Genomic DNA, 21,287 nt, shown 5'->3' with positions numbered 1-21,287 from the left:
ATGGAGCCGGGTTTCTGAGGCTCCCTAGCGCCCATGTGTACATATAAAACTCTCCCTGTGTTTGTATTTCAAGCTGCTGCCTGTATGCTTTCCGCTTGGCCTTCCTGCAGTTTTTACTCATATGTGCTCATATACGCTTTTGTTAAACTCTTGCACCTCTGGCTTTTTATCTGTCTGATGCTTGTACACATCTTGTGCTATGGGTCTGTTATCTGCACGTTGGAGTCCTACTGTATCTAACATTTGCTATGATAGCCTTTCCCCTTTCTGTGACTCTATTTTATGCTCCTGTCCACAGTAACATACCCCTTCCCCTCCTGGGAGACAGTTATTTCCCTATGTTAAGACTGCAAGCAGACTCGAATGTAAATTAAGCTATGGGCCTCGTCTGGAGCTCTCCTGTGCGTGGGACCTGCCTCTAACTGCAGTGGCTGAGAAAGACAGATATGGCTTTACCTGCCTTTAAAATAGTTGTGAACTAAAAACAGCATGAAATAAGCTGTAATCTTACCTTTCTTACGTTTTAGCAGCTATTGTCTCTCTCTCTGTAGTTTTGTCATTTTTTTCATTTAATGAGTAATGCTGGCTTTCGCAGTATCTCTTCTGTGGCCTGTATGTTACAAGGTTTATTTCTTCAATTAACTCTTTTCATCAACAAAAAGAGTGCCCTCAGCAAAATTTCTGTTCCTTGGAGTCTTTGTCCTGGGTTTTGAAAGATTCAGCTACCATAGCAAGAGAAATATGTTATTTTCAACATGGGATCATGAGGTAAATTAGATAATCTCGTACCACATTCTAACAAGTCTATCATGCATAGGGTAGGGTAAAGATCCAATAGGGTGCAATGAGTTGGGGGAAACCAAGGAAAGGTCATGCTTGGACCACTATCAACTCTCCTCAATTACACAGCAGAGTTGATGGCAGTCAAAGAAAGGTTACGTGACCCAGGCTATCCCACACTGCATCCACGTTAAGGTGGACAAAGCTACTCTGGAGAAATTGAAATAAGAATACTAAAATTCAGGGACAAAATCACAAATTTGACAGTTGTCAACTACTATCTTATTCTCTAGAATGTGAAGAATTCTGCAGCGTCTGCAGGAGACAGGGCATCTTCTAGATCTTAAGTTTTTTATTTAATGTAGCCTTTTGTAGGCCAGCAGAGAGATACTGCATCTCCATATGCCAACCACAAAACACAATCAACTCCTTAATCTCAAGAGTCTTAACTTTTGTAACACAAATTAATGATGATATTGATGAGCAAATTTCAATGTCAATGCTGAAAATCTCCAGAATCTGGTTTGAAGCCAATATATGACAAGTTCCAATGTGCCCAATAATCAGTGTCGGTAAATATATAAGGTTTTCCCCCTCGTCTGTATAGCAGCCTGTACAGATGGTGCAGTATCCTATTGCCATGTAGCTTTAATTAGCCCAAGTATCAGCAAATTTGTGCTCCTGGACATTGATTCCCACATTGGGAATTGAGGTGGTTTAGTGCCCTTGCACAAGAGCTACTTGTTGCACAATTATGGATCATCCTCCAGTCCCTCATTCCTCAGGACATTTTTCATGTGCACCCTTTTTGATGGCTGTCAGCATCAGTTTAGTCTGATCCTACACTCCCTGCTTTGACAGTTGGACATTCAGCAAGACTGATTGGACAATAATCAGGAGCACATAGCCTGGCTGATCTGTATTTTCTTCTCCCTCCTTTGAGATAGGTCCAACTGTAAATGCCCAATGGTTGACCTGCATCTGATCAGCTAACACCACACGTGTTGGGGGATTGAACCTGAGACCTTCTGTTGTTATGCCCAGTATTGTTGCTGGTAGTGTTTTTACCCAGTAGGTTATTGTGATTGCTGAGAAGATTGGTTATAGTTTTTAACCACAGTTGTGTTTTGTGAATGGTAGCCATAGAACTGTTTAGTTCTCTAACACATCCATCTCCTTCTTACATTTGTTCTCGTTGGATATTTCAAATCTAGACTAACCAGTCATTTAACCATAGTCTGTTTCCCATGAATGCTTTACCCATGTGACAGATATTTAAAGCCAGTTAATTGCTTGGAAATTGACATGACAATAGGGATTAAAATACAGTTTAAATATTTGAAATATCCGATTGGTTTGTTCTGTTTGGTGTCTCCTCTGTTTGGATGGCAGTTCAGTGTATATGAGCAGGATTTCTGTTTGTCTAGGAATCCTTAAAGCCATAGGTATGTCGCAAGCAGATTGTCATAGTTTGTTAGTTTTACTCTGCATAGTAATTGGTATTGTCTATTTGTGTAGAGTTGTCCTGTCTTCTATCTGGCTATGTCTGTGTTCATTTAAGGCTGTTGCAAGAAAATGGCAAGCTTTTCCAAGTTTTTCATTCTGAATAATTGTGATAGTGATACTCTTGGCCCAGACACTTTTCTCACTGTTATTTTAAATCCGTCAGTTCTTGAAAACCTGTTTTAAAAATGGGCATGAATTGGGCCATAGCACAAAACAGGCAAAAAGCGGATCAGCTGTAATTTTAAATCACAACTAAATTTCATTCAATCAATCGAAGCCAATCAAAAAGGAAATGCAGTGAGCCGTCAAGTTATAATCGCTCATTCTAAGTTGCAGCCCAAGACCATTTGCCCCCCATGTGTCTCCAGAAGGTTAGATGGATTGGCCATGCTAAATTGCCCCTTGGTTATCAGTGGGACTAGCAGAGTAAATACATGGGGTTACGGGGACAGGGACTGGGTGGGATTGTGGCTAATGCAGACTCACTGGGCCGAATGGCCTCCTTCTGCACTGTAGCGATTCTGTGAGAAGAACAATTTGAGGTGCCTTCTCAACACCTTTGGTCGCCATCTGAAATTCTAGCAACAGCCTTTTTGTTTTCCATCCTGACTGTACTTTATAGCAAAAGTTGTTTATCACTTTAAAAACATTTCACTCCACATTCCCAACATTAACACCCAGCCAGTTCACTGTCACTTTCCTACACATGTCCATGTAGCTCACCTTAGCAATGGAGGGTGGGGTTGGTCGATAGTGAGCCAAAGGCCTAATGCTGCTCGAAGCCTGAAGAACCGCTGACACCACGATGCCTGTCTTGGCTGTTGATTTTTTTTCATTGAATGTCATCACCACAGAAATAAAATCAGCCTAAAATATCACTTATGGTGAGTGTGTTTTTTGTGTGTCAACTAATCATGTGTTTGGTGGGTTGCATGGAATTTTAATTCATTCAGCACCCGTGCACAAGTTCACTGATTTTATTTTGATTCACCACTTTTCTTTTAATTGTTCACCATGGATTGAAGCACATCTCATTGCCAACTGCCAGCCATGTTGATGAAACACAAAAGTGTGTTTTAGATCATACTTTGATACTTCTTGCGAATTGAACAAGTACTGGCTCTTGATGCTGATCAACTGATTTACAACTGGCAAACTGCTATTTTTGAGTGAGCTCTCAAATCTCTAATATAAAATGGACATTAAAACTTTTTTAAAAATAAGTCTTTCTGTACAATTTTTACATCACAGGATGTGGAAGTACGTCTTTGGGGGTTCATATTCTTACGAATTTTTAAAGCATCCTTTCACCCACGCTTTGCCTCATCTTCTGGCTGTTTTACTTTGCAAAATGGGGCAAACCTCGCACTGAATTTCATGAGGGAGGAGGTGCTTTGAATCTACTCTCTATCACCAGATTTATCTGTATCATTGTCATGGGGATTCCAACAAGTTACCATTCCCAAGAGCTCCCCTGGAGTTTGCTCCCATTAATACTGTTCTTGCAACACAGGTATCTATAGACAGTAATGACCCAGCAACAGTGCTAATATATAATGTTAGACCATAAGAGTTTGCTCAGGACAAAAAAATCTGTCCAGGGGATGAAACAGTTTCTGTAAAGCAGTGAGTAGAGAAATACCAGTTTCTCCATCAGCCACACAGGCTGTCATCATTTCAGTGGATTAACTGATCCCAGGTCTCCACCAAACACTGCTCTCTAATCAGCTTTAGGAAATGCCAGTGTTAGGGATCTTTTTGTTGTAGTTATTGTCTGACCATCCAGGCATGAGCTTAAACCATTCCCTGGTGCATTAAACTTTTAAATGACTGATCAGAGACCACTGGCATTTGCCTATCTCCATTTTATTAATAACCATCATGTTCATCTATTTGATGCAAACATCTATTATTTAGGACAGACACGATTTATTATTTTTCTTCCATCATATCCTTCTGTTGTACACAATATATCCTTCTGTTCCTGAGGCCCAATCATGGGGAGCAGAGAAATGGATTGCCCAATGCTGGACTGAATCGGAAGTGTTATCTGAAGAATTATTCCATATAATCAGCATGTAGGTTCTTATTTTGCAGGAGCCTTTTTTTCCAGTTGTTTTATTTTAAATTATGTTTTCCTGCTATGACTGTTTACTTGCTTCTCACTTTCCCATTTTTTTTAAATGATAATTCCGGTTTCACTGCTGCCTGTCTCTTCACCCACTCTTCCTCACTTTGGTAGCTCGATGGAGCACAGGTTCGAAACTGCTGAGACCAGGTAATGTGCGTGCCCTCTCTCACTCACTGTCTCTGTCTGCCTGTCTCTCTCTCTCTGTCTGCACATGTGTGTGCGTGTCTCTCTCTCTTTCTTTCTGTATCTCTTTCTGTGTGTGTGTCTCTCTGATCGCATTTATGTGTCCCTCTCTGTGTATCTCCTTCTGCATGTGTCTCTTTTTCTCTCTCCTTCTCTATCTGTCTGTCACTCTCTGTCCATCTTCTGTGTGTGTCTCTCTCTATCTCTATCTATGTGTGTATGTATCATTCAGAGCAGTCTATGGTCATCTGGGACTATGGCGACTTTACCTTTTTACCATTATGTGTCTCTCTCTGCCTCTTTCTCTGTGCCTGTCTGTCTCTCTCTCTACTCACTGTCTATTTTACTCCAGACTGTCCTATTCCAGACTGTTTTCTTTAAAAAGTAAGCTGCACAGTATAAGTGATTTTGGTCACTGAGGTTCAAATGCACAATGATGAGTAAAAGGATTTTTACAGGTCAGATATGAACAGCATCTGATTTGCGGATTACATTTTATTAATGCTGCTGTAAAGTATTTTATGAGTTTTTGGAGGGAGGAGTTGAGTTGCAATTCTCTCAGCTGCTCCTCAAAGTACCCACTTCTGCTGGCTTAAAGATCCACTGTTACTATTTAGCCTTGTGGTGTCTCACCCATGTGGTTTTACTGAATACATGAAGCAGTGAGTACTGCTGGCCTGATTGACAATAGAGGGCATTACATCAAGCTCCGATATGGTTTTCAGCCAGCATCCGCACATTGCACTTTTTAAAATCAGGATCTTCACCCTGGAAGTAAAATCCCCAATTGATGAACTGAATCTTTGTGAGCAGGGGGTGATATATTGTGTAGTTACTTATTTTTCTTTCTTAACCTTGTTTTCCCTCCCCTCTGTCCCAAATTGTGAACCAGTTTCTTCTTAAGTCTTCACTAACCTGTTCTTGAGGTGCCTGAAATGCAGCCTCGGTGTCTCCCTGTAATTTTCTGTCCTCCTTTTGGAATTCAAACTGACTGCAATGTTGTTGGGATGAGAAAGCCTGCAGGTGGATTTCCTATAAAACAACAGCTTATTCTGGAAGGTGAAAATCATAACATGAACTATATAGACTTTGAGGACATGTGAGACAAGGCAATTCTCTCTGGTGAAGGAAAATTTCCTCTGAGCTGAACAATGTTCAGCAAAATGTAAACACATTCTTGATAAATGCGTTTGATTTTGCTGTATACAGGACACTTTCCTTTGTTACTCGAGCTTTCAGCAGGTTTGACAAGGTTCCAAATTAAAAGCTTCTAATTCAGCAGAAAATCATGGAAATATGGGCTAAATATAGGACCAACTAGTTAAGGGTAAGAAATAAGACTGAGTTCCAAATGACACTGTGTGAATATATTTTATACAAGACAAAATTACTATGTTAAAGCAGTAGGCAAATGAAATAGGTGAAAATGCATCTTGATTTCCAAGTAAATCAAGACTGACGAGTCATGCATTGTTGGGCTAGGACAGTGTTGAGTGGAATCCCTCAGCAGAGCAATGTTGTAAGGTAAATATTCTGGGATACATAGACATCATAGTGGGACATCGGGTGAATCCAAGCAGGGCAAAGCCCTGAGCATACTTCACTTGGAGTGCAGTTGAGACAGCCAGAGATACATGCAAGTACAGGAGAGAGTTCAGAGAAGAACAGCGTGATTTGTTTTTACCTGTGAGGAGTGATTAAAATAATTATCGGCTTGACTGTCTAAAGAGATTGTTAAGGTGGAAATCTTGGTAAATTACACAAAATATTCAAAGGTTTTAACAAGATAATGATGGGATTAGAAAATGAGCTTAGAATATGGACTAATGTAAACAATGTGATAAATATCTGGAATAATCGGCCAATTATAAATACCTTCAAATGTATTTGATCCTCGGATGAAAGAGTTTGATATTAAAAGGAAAAGTTTCAGGCCAATGATCTTTTGAAACCCTAGATGTTTATGTTCTTGAGATTTTATTTTCTTCTCTCAAATTCCTTGGATATTGTTACAAGATGACTGTAAAGTCCTGTGCTAAATGTAGACAATTAATCTGGAATAATGTGGATTATATTAAGTGCTTTTGTACTTATTGGATGGACCTATTGCAAGAGATTACACATTGAATGCCACTATCTTTGACCGTGCAGGCCAGATTTCGCTCACCACACTCACTGGATATTGTGTGTTCCTTCATAACTCTGAGTATCACTGCTTTTGGGTGTACAGGTGTGTGCTACGGGACGCCTCCTCTGCGCTTCCTCCAGTGTTCTATAACATTGCCTATATTTGATTAATCTAAACAGTCATATGCATTTAATGGCATAAATCAAGCAGCTCAGTGGGTGAGATGTCTGTGAAATGGTAAAGGCAGGGTAGTTTGTGTTATTGTGTTCTGTCAGTTATTGATTCCAGCTGTTAGTGGAACTGAGACACTTTTGTCCAGAACCATGGCAACTAGTCAATTATTTGTGTAACTTGCCAGTTGTTTGATTGAGCCAGTGGAATCCAAATCATATATAGTGGTTTCCAATGTTTCAGGCAAAGCTCCCAACTACACTTCTATAACCCACCTGAAACAGTGCAGTCTGGAGGTTTGCCTTCAGTATCAGGAATCAGGAACTCGCACTCTCAAATTCTTCATTCACTATACGATAAAGATGCTGGAAATTAATTGGAGTGAGTTTTAATTGCTGTACAGTATAATGGATTTCAACAAGTTATTTCCTGGACGGGATAAGGTGGATATGGTTTTATTCTTGGTGGTAACAGGACAAATATGGTTCTTAAGAATATAAGAACTAGAAGCAGGAATAGGCCATCTGGCCCTTGAGTCTGCTCGATCATTCAATAAGATCATGGCTGATCTTTTCGTGGACTCAGCTCCACTTACCCGCCCACTTACTTTAACCCTTAATTCCTTTACTGTTCAAAAATCTATCTTTGCCTTAAAAACATTCAACAAGGTGGCCTCAACTGCTTCACTGGGCAGGGAATTCCACAGATTCACAACCCTTTGGGTGATGAAGTTGCTCCTCAACTCAGTCCTAAATCTGCTCCCCCTTAGTCTGAGGCCATGCCCCCTAATTCTAGTTTCACCCACCAGTGGAAACAACCTCCCTGCTTCTATCTTATCTATTCCCTTCATAATTTTAAATGTTTTTATAAGATCCCCCCTCATTCTTCTAAATTCTAATGAGTATAATCCCAGTCTACTCAGTCCCTCCTCATAAGTCAACCCTCTCAACTCCGGAATCAACCTAGTGAACCTCCTTTGCACCACCACCAGTGTCAGTACATCCTTTCTCAAGTAAGGAGACCAAAACTGTACACAGTATTCCAGGTGTGGCCTCAACAGCACCTTATACAGATGGAACATAACCTCCCTGTTTTTAAACTCCACCCCTCTAGCAATGAAGGAAAAATTTCCATTTGCCTTCTTAATTACCTGCTGCATCTGCAAACTAACTTTTTGCAATTCATGCACAAGGACACCCAGGTCCCTCTGCGCAGCAGCATGCTGCAATTTTTTACTATTTAAATAATAGTCCATTTTGCTGATATTCCTACCAAAATGGATGATCTCACATTTACCAACATTGTACTCCATCCGCCAGACCCTTGCCCACTCACTTAAACTATCTATATCCCTCTGCAGACTTTCAGTGTTCTCTGCACACTTTGCTCTACCACTCATCTTAAGTGTCATCTGCAAATTTTGACACACTACACTTGGTCCCCAACTCCAAATCATCTATGTAAATTGTAAACAATTGCAGTCCTAACACTGAATCCTTCTTGGAGGTAAGGAATAAGCTTTGTGACCTCTTCCCATTCCACGCTCTCTGTGATTCAATTATAAGGTGTTCTGCTGATATGTTTTGATTCATTTACACTTGTTTAGGTAAGAATTATGCTGCCTGAGTCTGACACACACTGAGATATTCTGTAGATTGCCAACTTGGTGCCCGAGTGTAAAACTGATTTTTCAGACTGTCCACCTGTTAAAGAAACTGCTGATATTCATTTCCATTTCCAAGTTGACAATACATTCCACTAACTTTATATTGAACTGAAGAGACTGCCAAATAAATTGCTTTTGGATATGGAAGAGGAGAAATTCTTGACTTCTCATAAATAATCCCTTTAATTAAATGAGACCCTGAACTGCTCTGTCTGATCTAGGATCAATCCAAAGCAGTTTCCATCTTTGATTGAAATTTGATTCAAGTAAAGTTTATTTATTAGTCTCACAAGCAGGCTTACATTAACACAGCAAAGAAGTTACTGTGAAAATCCCCTAGTCACCACACTCCGGCGTCTGTTCAGGTACACTGAGGGAGAATTTAGCAGGGCCAATGCATGTAACCAGCACATCTTTTGAACTGTGGGAGGAAACCCAAACACCCGTACGCAGACACTGGGAGAACGTGCAGACTCCACACAGACTGTGACCCAAGTCAGAGTCAAACCCAGGTCTCTGGCGTTGTGAGGCAGCAGTGCTAACCACTGTGCCACCGTGCCGCAAGTAGAATGCTGGGATTCAAGTTCCCTATTTCGTGAGAAGCAGTGATTTCTTTAAATCTTGGAGAAATAAAATCCCAATAGTATACTATTCAAGTTCACCAGATTGCCAAGCCAGATAACTGATGGGATAATTAGCCCATAGTTAGAATGCAATCCTTTCCTCACACAGTGAAACTGTAACGCTTGGAAATCAGGAGTAACAAACACACTGTGGTAAATTATACACCAACCAGTCTGGGATGGTGAGGGTCCAAGCTGGGAACACACACTAGTAATATTTATCGAATTAAGCCTATTTAAAACATCTTAAAACATACTTAGGGATAGTTTTTTTTCAGGTTGAAGCCAGTATAAGTACTTCAATACAAAATAAAAACAGAAAATGCTGGAACAATTCAGCAGGCCTGGCAGCATCTGTGGAGAGAGAAACAGAGTTAATGTTTCGAGTCCATATGACCCTTTAGAGATGCTGCCAAACCTGCTGAGTTGTTCTAGCATTTTCTGTTTCATTGCCAATTTCCAGCATCCACAGCATTTTGTTTTTAGTACTTTAACAATGGCTTAGTGATTTCATTGCAACTTTTATTTATGTATAAAATTTGCTGTTCTGAATGTACATATCCTTCATTAGGTCTCACACACTTCTTCCCAGATTGACAGGAGAACTCTCTGGGACATTTTTCCAAACAAACTGTGTTCTTTACAAGATCTTCCATTGCAACTGCTGGCCCAGTTCTCCTACATAATATTGAATCCATTGTCAGTCTATAGGAGTGGAACGATCTTCCCAGGCTGATTGTAGGATAGTCGATCTGACTATTAGAAATTAGCCAAAGCAGCGTTCAGCTCACTTTACTATGGAGTTTGTTCAGTGTTGATTTACTAATGTAATATTTTAACCATTGCCATTAACAGGAGAAGGAAGTGGCGGTATTTCCTCTCATAGTTTTACAAAACCAACACTATCCTCCTCACAAAATTCAAAATATTCAGTGGCTTATCTTTTTGTAGGGGTTGGGATATTTATTCTGATATCCATGTTATTTTCCATCTCCAAAAATAACAACCCAGCTCAATAATTATTCTGTTCTAATTGTACTTGTAAGATTGCCTCTCCCACAGGCCCAGGACCCAATGGCTGTTTGATGATGTTGTGGTTTCCAAGATGTTGGCTGTGCACAATTCAGCTGGTGTTTGTTCCGTCATTGGCTCGACTTTGAAATCTGTTTGGCGCTGAGGCTTGTTTGTAATGATTTGTTTTTCCTTCTGTAATTTGGATTAGCACACCTATTGAGCACGCTCAGCCAGCTTCGTCAGCAGCCAGCCCTGCCTATGCTGCTATGCCTGTTGCTTCAGCCAATCCGCCTGCTGTCGCTAACCTGATGGCATCACCGATCTCGCCACCTGCTGCTGCCAATCAAGATCGTCCTGCTGCGCCAGCTTCGCCTGCTCTGCAAAGGTATCAATTTTCTGCAAGCAAGATAGGTGATGTGGCCATTTGCTAATGCCCTTGTTAGACAGGGTTCACTTTGCCCTTTGAGGAAAGCCTGAAAAGACTCAATCCCTACTGCATCCTTATCTGTTCAGTGTATGTGCAAGTAAAACGGTGGTCTTCGCAGGGATTAATTGACATGCTGTCTGTACTAATGTGGGAAAAATACAATCTTGAACATCAGGTACGCATGGAGCCTCTTGGGTTATCCCCTGATGCATCTTTGGGGGAAGAGTAGATTTATTACCATTTCTTTAGGGAATATTCCCTTATCTGTAGTTCTGGTCCACTATGAAGCATAAAAGTTTCACTTTTCTCCTCCATCATCACAGATCTCTCCCTTTAAATGATCCCACCTCTTCAGGGGCTGTTGTGGCGGTTTCATTATGCATGACCAGAAGTTTTCTCTCAATGATACTAATATTGAAATCTTTTGGGGAAGACGCCCTTTGCCCAAAGCCAAACTATGCAGATTACAATCCAGAGGGTGATGATTGGTGAACTCCAGACTCTGAGACTCTTCCACATACATTAACCACACCAGCAAATGGCCCAATCAATAGGTAGGGTGCTTGGAGCTGGATAAGAAGCAGGAACTTTATCTGTGCTCTCTGCTGATAAGCTGCCATCTTCTAATTGATCTTTACGCACATGTTTGACCCTCTGTGTCTTGCCTCTTTCCTTCCTGACCCTAGGTTCTATGGGATTGTGGGTTGTACCTCGATTGGGGAAGAGTGTGCACTCTGAGGGAAAAGAGAAATGAGATTTCTCCATGAGCTATGTCTCCATTTTAAACAGTAATGGGTTTCTGCACTTGTTGAACCTAGCGCAGCTGACAAAAACTTGCTGTCTTTTGCGATTGATCAATTCTGTACTGATTGCTTTTCCTCCCCGGGGTTAACTATTTACAGACAGGGCACTAAATTTCAGGATAGAACCATAGACGTTTATGGAAATAGTCTAGCATGTCTGTGCCAGCTTTTGCTAAAACAATCCAAAACCATTCCCCTGCCCTGCTCTCTTGCCTTTGTCCTGTGTCTGCTTCAAATGTTTAACTGTTCATTCCTTGACTGCCTCAACTATATGCCCAAATAACTTGCTGTGTAAGTTTCTTCTAACCTTTCTTTTCACTCTTCTAGTGGCTGTTGTAAATTGTTGACTACTTACAACTGACGCCCAAACAGAGGAAACAGCCTTGCATATTTTATTCAAAACACTTCATAAATTAAAAAGATCTATTACATCTCCTTGGCCTTTCAGCTCCAATGGAAACAGTCCCACTATCATTTAGCTATAGTTTTTCATCCTGGAGCTATCTTGTTCAACTGCCAATGAACGTTGGTTTTAATGTTCATTCCATAAATGGTATCCAAAAATGTGTAAATATTCTAATGCTGGCCTAATCACTGCTCTGTGCAAATTTCAAATTGTCTCCTTGCCCTGGAACTCTCTTTATAATACCCAAAATGCTACTTGCCATTTTGTGGCTTTATCTTCCACACTCTGTTTGTAACTGTCGGTCTCCTGTTCACCCCACGTTGCAACAAATTGTATTTATCCTGCTTGTTAAATGTGGTACCTGCTTTTTTAACCAAACCCCTACTTCCATCTCTTATATTTACTGGCACAGTAGCAGGATCCAGGAGCATAATGATGAAACTCCCTTGTGGTCTCCATATCTTAAGCATGCATACCGCTTTAATTATTCCAATGATGAGCCAAGTTAACACAGACCAAAGCATGATTTAGTTTGGTTCATAAGCTGCTATATCCCAATAGTGGACAAAATATTTGGAACATGGAATATGATGAAAGTTGTTTGTGTTTACGTACCTTACAAACAATAACACGTGTACACTAGTCCATTTAGGTGAATTCTTACTCAACGAAGAGAAATAGATTTACTTTGCTGTTTGTACTTCCCACTATGCAAAGCGAGTTTCTCTGTTTCGGTTGCTGCAATGATTACATAGAATCTAAAGCACAAAAAACAGGCCCTTCGACCCAAATGGTCTATACTGGTATTTATTCCCCACACCATCTCTAGGAGTCACTAGGAACACAAGTTGTTATATATTATAGTCAAGTCTGTTTTTGTCCTTTCATCAAAAATATCAGATCAAATGTTTGGAGTGTTGTTCCTTATTCAATCGACGAAGATATCCCTACCCTGATTGTACTGTTACATTGACTGGGCAATACGTTAAAGGTGCAACATGGATATAGACTATTTGACCCAACCAGTTAATGTCAGTGTCTATCTTCCACATGGGAAAACATTATAATCATCTTTATTTGCCCTGTTGCCCCATTCTTTTATCACATTTTATTACACTAACTTGCTAATTTAATCTTGAATACTGACAGTTTCTGCTTCAACCACGAACCCTGGGAGTGAATTCTCTACGAGAAGATGCTTCTCCTGCTCCTAATCTAAATCTCTTCCATTATTCTAGACACCTCAACAACTGAAACATTCTGTTACTCTTAGTCCAACTCTTCCAACTCCAATTTTAAACAATTTAATTATATTACCCTGTAATCTGCTTTTTTTCTAATGATAGAAACACTGCATTTGATTTCTTCATTTCATATGATTTGTTCTTCCTTTTACACCCAGCAGCATCCTAGTGAATCTCGTTGAACTAAAACTGAAGCCTGATACCAATTGAGATCTTTTTAAGGTTTACATAGGCACACCGATCGAAATAGCAGGCCATCTGGATAAGAATGGTTCGATTAAGCAGACGCTGCATGGATTCATGGGGGGAAAGTCGTGCTTGACGAACTTGTTGGATTTTTATGAAGATGTGACTAGTGCAGTTGACGGAGGGGAACCGGTGGATGCGGTGTTTTTGGATTTCCAAAAGGCGTTTGATAAGGTGCCTCACAAAAGGTTGCTGAAGAAGATTGGGTCACACGGAGTTGGGGGTAGGGTGTTAGCGTGGATTGGGGATTGGCTATCCGACAGGAAGCAGAGAGTCGGAATAAATGGGTGCTTTTCTGATTGGCAGATGGTAACTAGTGCCGCAGGGATCGGTACTGGGGCCTCAACTATTTACCATTTATATAGACGATCTGGAGGAGGGGACTGAGTGTAGGGTAACAAAGTTTGCAGACGACACAAAGATAAGTGGAAAAGTGAATCGTGTGGAGGGCGTAGAAGGTCTGCAGAGAGATTTGGACAGGCTGAGTGAGTGGGCAAGGATCTGGCAGATGGAGTATAACGTTGACAAATGCAAGGTTATTCACTTTGGAGGAAATAATAGCAAATTGGATTATCTAAATGGAAAAAAATTGCAACATGCTACTGTGCAAAGGGACCTGGGGATCCTTGTGCATGAGACGCAAAAATCCAGTCTGCAGGTGCAACAGGTGATCAAGAAGGCAAATGGGATGTTGGCCTATATCGCAAGGGGGATAGAATATAAAAGCAGAGATGTCTTGCTGCATCTGTACAGGACATTGGTGAGGCTGCAGCTGGAATACTGTGTGCAGTATTGGTCCCCTTATTTGCAGAAGGATATATTGGCCTTGGAGGGAGTGCAGAGAAGGTTCACCAGGTTGATACCAGAGATGAGGGGTGTTGATTATGAGGAGAGACTGAGCAGATTGGGTTTGTACTCGTTGGAATTTAGAAGGCTGAGGGGGGATCTTATAGAGACCTATAAGATAATGAAGGGGCTGGATAGGGTAGAGGTGGAGAGATTCTTTCCACTTAGAAAGGAAACTAGAACTAAGGGCACAGCCTCAAAATAAAGGGGGGTCAGTTTAGGACAGAGTTGAGGAGGAACAACTTCTCTCAGAGGGTGGTGAATCTCTGGAATTCTCTGCCCACTGAAGTGGTGGAGGCTACCTCGTTGAATATGTTTAAATCACGGATAGATGGATTCCTGATCGGTAAGGGAATTAGGGGTTATAGGGATCAGGCGGGTAAGTGGAACTGATCCACTTCAGATCAGCCATGATCTTATTGAATGGCGGGGCAGGCTCGAGGGGCTAGATGGCCTACTCCTGCTCCTATTTCTTATGTTCTTATGATACCTCCTAGCTTTTATATTCTATGCCTCGTAATAGTTCTACCCACTTTTACTTACAGACCTATGAACCCATGCCTCTGCCTTTTAATGTTCTTTGAAGCTGTAATCCCTCTGCTCTTCCCACAACTACTTCTATTCAAAATAAAATTACTGCTGGGTATTTTTATGGCCAAAGTAATCACCTTATTATTTATTATGTTCACTTTTAAAAGTGGACTGGATTACTTTAGCTCAGATTTCATAGAATCATAGATTCCCTACAGTGCAGAAGGAAGCCATCGAGTCTGCACCGATCACAATCCCACCCAGGCCCTATTCCCGAAACCCCACATATTTACTCTGCTAATCCCCCTGACACTAGGGTCAATTTAGCATGGGCAATCAACCTAACCCGCACATCTTTGGACTATGGGAGGAAATCAGAGCATCTGGAGGAAACCCACACAGACACGGGGAGAACATGCAAACTCCACACAGACAGTGACCGGAATTGAACCCAGGTCCCTGGCGCTGTGAGGCAGCAGTGCTAACCACTGTGCCACCCAAATAGATTTGGGCTATCATAGCTTTCCCAATTTGTTTGTGCAGTTTGTGAGGACAGAGGATATCTGAACAAATGGTCCCAAAGTGCTGTTTAGCAGGTTCCTTAATTGGGGCAAATTCATTTCCAGCGTTGACAGACTTCACTGTAGCTGTAGTCATTTCCAATTATTTATGAACTTTGTCACTATGTTGCTGTGACTGACACAGGAAAATAACTCAAATAAGGAAAATGTTGTCATTGCTTATGAGGGTTTATGTGACATAAGCCAGAGGATAAGAAACAGATGTCAGTGCGTTACTGGAGCTCTGTTAGTGTATTAACTAGAATGGGGGAAATCATGTCATTTTCACATAGGTAAGGTTAGCCATTCCAGTGGTTTAGTGGATAATGCAGAACCTTACAGACTGAAAAAGATTCCAGTTCATTTCCTCAACTGTTCGCTAATCTCAGCTGGGAGAACTGCTGGGGTAGGCGTCAGCATTCCTGGGGTTGGAAAATAACTGGACAGCATTCCTACTGCTGAGCAGCAGCCTTTGGCCCCTGTTGGAACTGTTGTGACAGTGTCCAGTTTGGCTACCAACATTCACAGTCTTGACTGGTGCATGAAACATTGGCGCTTGGGCGAAGTATTGAAAGGCTTACAAAATGGAATTGCTCAGTTGATGCCTTTAGGACAGGAGAAGGAAGAGTAGAGAATGCAAAAACAATGCAATAGGGAGAGTGTTTTTTAGGCACTCGGGCTTTTAGGCTCTGGTGGCTATTTGGAGGTGCATTGCTGTGAGCCAACACTGCACTACAGGAGAACCATGGAGGAGCTGTGACACAGTTACATCCATAAACTTAATTGTAAGTAAGAAATATTCCACCAAACCTTGCAGTGTTTGTGTAAATCCATACTACTGGCAACCATTTTACAATCTGCATTTGAATTTACTCTGCCAGATTAGTCTGTGAATTGTGTGAATTTAGGGGTTTAGCAGTGACATGCTCCATTGTTTTCCTGTATTGCTGAGGCAAGAATGAATAAATAGATGAGCATTAATGTTGGGTTTTGGCACATCAGCAGCCCCACAGTTCTGGCACATCCTGGTGAGCTAAATTCCAGATTAAGCATGACTTTTGATTTACTGCCATTAGATTATGGGTGCATAACCTGTCCTTCACAACAGTTTTCAACTCCTCCTCTATAATATCTCTTCTATATCATTGGAAGTGAAATCATAAATTATTTTTAATTATGTAATCTATAGAAGCACAGAAATTATTTTCGAAAAAAAAGGATGAAGAACCAGGAAGTAAGATTAGATTGTCCATGGAAGGGTCAGTTGCCTTGGAAACAGGGCGCATTTCGTGCAGGGTTGCACACTTGCAACATCTGCAGTCATCATTCCTAATTGATTAAAAATCAATTCACTCGAACTGATGGAAAGGGTCTGAGGCTCCTGACACCATCTTACTTGTCATGAACTTTGTGAAGTGTTTCGGCCAGTCCGAAGACTCCAGGTCCTGCCCATAAGCTGATGCTGTAGTTTAATTGGCGTGTGCTGATGCAAGCTGTAGTGTTGAGCTATGTACGTCTTTGTGGTGTTGATGCCTTTCTCTCTCTCTGCTCTGTGTCCTCTTCAGAGTGCCTGCGCCTTCCATTGCTTCACCCATGCAGCCTGGAATGCTTGCTGGGTCCAGGACTACATCCCTGGCTGCGGCCACTGTAACTGCTATCATCTCTGCGCAGACTAGGTATATCCATCTCCCTTCACCTACTTTCCATCTCTCTATATGGACCTTATGTAAAGCATTGCTACAGAAAAGATGTCACTAACAATAAACATTGGACGCCCAGAGTGTTCCAGATGATAGTAAATGACTCCAGCACACAGTGGACCACACTAATTAACCTCCTACATCCTTCTCCATCCCCTCCCATTGCCTTGACTATGAAAACATCCTGATTGTGAAACACCATTCTAAACTGCAGATAAAGATGGAAATTTAAGAAAAAAAGCACCCAATTGAGCTTCTTTGAAATTGTCAATTGGAAATCCTTTTTTAGGGAGATGATGGTGAAGATGGTGGTGTAGTGGTAATGTCATTAGACCAGTAATCCAGAGCCTTAGGCTAATGCTTTGGGGACGAGAGTTCAAATCCAGCAGCTGATGGAATTTCAATTCATTTAATTAAAAAATCTGCCTTTGAACATTAGTCTCAGTAATGGTAACCATGAAACTATCAACGTAAAAAGCCACCTCATTTCTAATGTCCTTTAGGGAAGGAAATCTGCCGTCCTTACTTGGTCTGTCCTACATGTGACTCCAGAGCCACAGCAATGTGGTTGACTCTTAACTGTCCTCTGAAATAGCTGAGTAAGCCACTCACTTCAAGGGCAATTAGGGATTGGCAACAAATGCTGACCTTGACAGTGATGCCCACATCCCATGAAAGAAACAAAAAACATGTATTTATAAACATGGGGAGAACTTACACTGACTCTGTGGCTCCGATCTTACCATTTCGTCCCGCAGCCGATGGGCAGGGCGAGCCAGTAAGATCACGAGAAAGCCGAGATATCCAGCAAGATTAGCCTCATGCCCGAAAAGGGTGCAAGGCTGATTGTACTTTTAAAATTCAATTTAAATTAGAATTTAAATATTACAAGTGAGCCCGGGACGCAATCACCTGGGCTCACTTGACTTTGTGGCCTCGCAGGTGAAGGTCTTCACAATTGAGGATCACATATGGTCCCCATGTGTTGACCCCGCTGGTAGAACCAAGGCCATTAAAACACCCCCAGGAGGTCGAGGGCAGAGGGGGGGTTCCTCTTGGGCAGTGCCAGCCTGGCACTGCCAGTCCAGCACCATGATAGTGCCCATTGGGCACCAGGCAGTGCCAAGGGAGCAGGGCCTGAGGGAGGGGGGGGTGAGAGCAACTGGGAGGGAGCAGAGCCTGAAGGAGTTAGGCTGGTCGGGGGTGGGGGGGAATGCTGCACACTCTGCAACTGCAATCAGAGGGGGATGGGAATGCAGCGCACTCAGCAACCGGCGATTGGCCAATCCATGGGTGTTGTTGGGGGGGGGAGATCGGTCGCAGAGGGCAACAATAGCAGGGGTCGATCGGCCGCAGAGGCTAGTGGTAGCTGGGAGAGACAGTGACTGACAGTTTTCCGTGTTCACAGAATGCATGGATCTGAGAAGGGGCAATGGCGCTCTCTGCTGCAATCTGCCAGGTTCCAGCGATCTTAGGTCCCACCTCCTTCTCCTGCTGGTGGGAAACAGATCTTGTAATAATTTTTTTTCCACAGAGTGAGCTACGATTCGATTCTCTACTTGCCCAAAAAAAATCACTGCGATCCTCTCCAGTTTTAATGCTCGTTCACACTTCAAATATTTTTGTTAAGATCTTAGTATTTGCCAATACTCACTGATGTTCCTATGTTTATTATATGCAACAATGAGTTGCCTATTTAGAATAGATCAGCCTCCTTTTAAAAAGGAAATATAATACATTGGAGAAGAAAGCGGTAGGGTAACACGTCCCAGGTGGGAGTGGAGTGTCTCCGGGCAGGGGGAGTGTCTCCAGGCAGGAGGAGTGTCTTGGGGCAGACAGTACTGACATGGGGCAGGCAGGAGGGACACAAGGCAGGTGGGAGTGATACGGTGCAGATGTGTTTCTCCCAGCTCAATTCTTCAGCTGTTTAGGGAACTGTTGCCTTGATGTGAGCCAATGGGTTCCGTGGTCAAGATTGCTGGCATGGTTGGGGGTTTAGCTGGCTCCTGGGTTCGAGGTATATTCTCTGGTTGACGTAAAATATAATTTCAGGAGGAGAATTGTCCTCAATGGGACTGAGCTCAGTGGGTACAAAAACTGGATTAACACATATACAGAAACACTTGTTTCATCAGCGATATACCTCATATTATAGGCTGGAAATTACATTTCCAATTTTAGCAAATACACGACACACCTGAAAGGAGTCTGTTCACTCATTGGTGCCCATATTAATCATTCAAAACAAATGGCTGTGTACTAGACAAGATGGTGCCATTGAATATCAGGAGAAGGTTGCTAGACTCTCTTTTATTGGAGACAGTCATTACCTTTCACTGATTTACCTGAGTGTGAGTGTTGCACTTGCTGCATGCGTTGATCATCATCTAAGGAATGGCGATTGGAGTTTACAATGTGCAAAATCAGCGAACAGCCCCACTCTGACTTTATGTGAGGGAAGATCTTTGATGAAGCAACTGAAGGTAGATGGATATAGAGTTCAGTCTGATTAACCCTTGATGTCATGGAGTTGGTTTGATTTTCTCCAACAACAACTATTTTCCTTTCTGTGGCACAGTGGTTAGCACTGCTGCCTCACAGTGCCAGGGACCCAGGTTCAATTCCAGTGACTGTGTGGAGTTTGCACGTTCTCCCTGTGTCTGCATAGGTTTCCTCCAGGTACTCCGGTTTCCCCCCACGGTTCAAAGATGTGCAGTTTAGGTGGATTGGTCATGGTAAATACGTGGGGTTACGGGGATAGGGTGGAGGGAAGGGCCTGGGTGAGATAATATTTCAGAGTCAATGCAGACTCGATGGACTGAATAGCCTCTTTCTGCACTGTAAGCATTCTATTCTATGGTTCAATAGTTTCGTTCTGAAATGACCAGCATGGACATAATTGACTGAACGGTCACCTCCTATGCTGTTAACCTCTGACCTATAATAAGGGCTGTTTATCCAATGAGAGGATGATTGCTGAGGGTGGTGTATCTCAGTCTACATGATCTGAGAGTGTCTGTTAGTTCTTCAGCATTAAAAGGCCACAATAGTCAGAAAGAAATATAAAAATATCTTTATCAGAAATAACTGCCCAAAACCACAGGATTTGGGTTGATCTGGACCTGTTCAAACTATCAATTTAGTTTGGTTTGGATTCAGAACCTGGATTCAGTGAATTTGTTTTAAACAAATCAGCACAAATCTTTTTGTGGGAGGAAGGAATATGAAATACCAGAACGGGAACCCAATCTGACAGAACAATTGGGGTAATGTACTCAACCTTGTGTGATCCAATTCAAACATTAATTTTCTTAGTAAATTCTGACACATTTGAATCATAATCATTTCCTGCTCACTTTTAAATAGCAGGCATGCAGGAAGAGGAACTGTATTCAGAAAGTTTCCAAATCACTGGATTTTTTAATGTTATTCCAGAAAGAATTAAAAATGTGTCAAAGTAATTGAGAATTTTGGTGAACGGTTAAGTCCCATAATGCAGGACCACCAGTTTTGCAAACAAGACAACAGATGGAACCAATTAGGTAAATTAAAAATAAAAACAGAAAACGTTGGAAATGTTCAGCCAGTCTGGCAGGCATGAAGGAGAGGGAACAGGGTTAACATTTCAGATCAAAGCACCTGCTAAGAGTTACCAGCATTTTCTGTATTGTTTCAGATTTCCAGCATCTTCAGTGTTTTGCTTTTGTATTGAGGTGAATTGAGAAATGGACATTTAGTTGACAATAAAATGTGTCTTACAACCTAGAGATTGTAAAACCAAGTGAAAACCGGGGAAAGTTAAATAGTTCCCAGATTGAGGGAATAATTGTCAGACAAAGGTCTGCATCCCCTGGGCTACATAAGGAGTAAACACAGTAAGAGTTTTAACAACACCAGGTTAAAGTCCAACAGGTTTATTTGGTAGCAAATGCCATTTGCTTTCGGAGCGCTGCTCCTTCGTCAGATGGAGTGGATAGCCACTCCATCTGATGATGTGGATATCCACTTCATCTGACGAAGGAGCAGCGCTCCGAAAGCAAATGGCATTTGCTACCAAATAAACCTGTTGGACTTTAACCTGGTGTTGTTAAAACTCTTACTGTGTTTACCCCAGTCCAACACCGGCATCTCCACTACATAAGGAGTTGCTGACTTTGGTTCAACAATTTTTCATTTTCCACAGTGTGCGGCATGAAGCAATAGGTATTCATGTTTATTCCCACAGTGTATTTTCATTCTCAGCTCTGCCTCACGGGAACGAGTTCTATCCCAAAGCAGCTAACTTCACAGCATTCAGTTTTGACAGTATTGCTGGAACAGAC

General features: G+C 41.8%; 1 protein-coding gene across 1 annotated transcript in view; it reads left to right on the top strand.

Annotated features, from left to right (window-relative positions):
* ldb3a (LIM domain binding 3a) overlaps positions 1-21,287 on the top strand; it is a 167,921-nt gene that overhangs the window by 111,633 nt on the left and 35,001 nt on the right. The window contains exon 10 of the mRNA XM_078199289.1: positions 16,797-16,941. Coding sequence (XP_078055415.1) covers positions 16,797-16,941 — 145 coding nt within the window. The remainder of the gene's footprint in view (positions 1-16,796; positions 16,942-21,287) is intronic.

The sequence above is a fragment of the Mustelus asterias genome, chromosome 28 (assembly GCF_964213995.1).
Source record: "Mustelus asterias chromosome 28, sMusAst1.hap1.1, whole genome shotgun sequence".
NCBI lineage: Eukaryota > Metazoa > Chordata > Chondrichthyes > Carcharhiniformes > Triakidae > Mustelus > Mustelus asterias.
The sequence above is the reverse complement of the archived record's forward strand: the minus strand, read 5'-3'. Positions and strand labels throughout refer to the sequence as shown.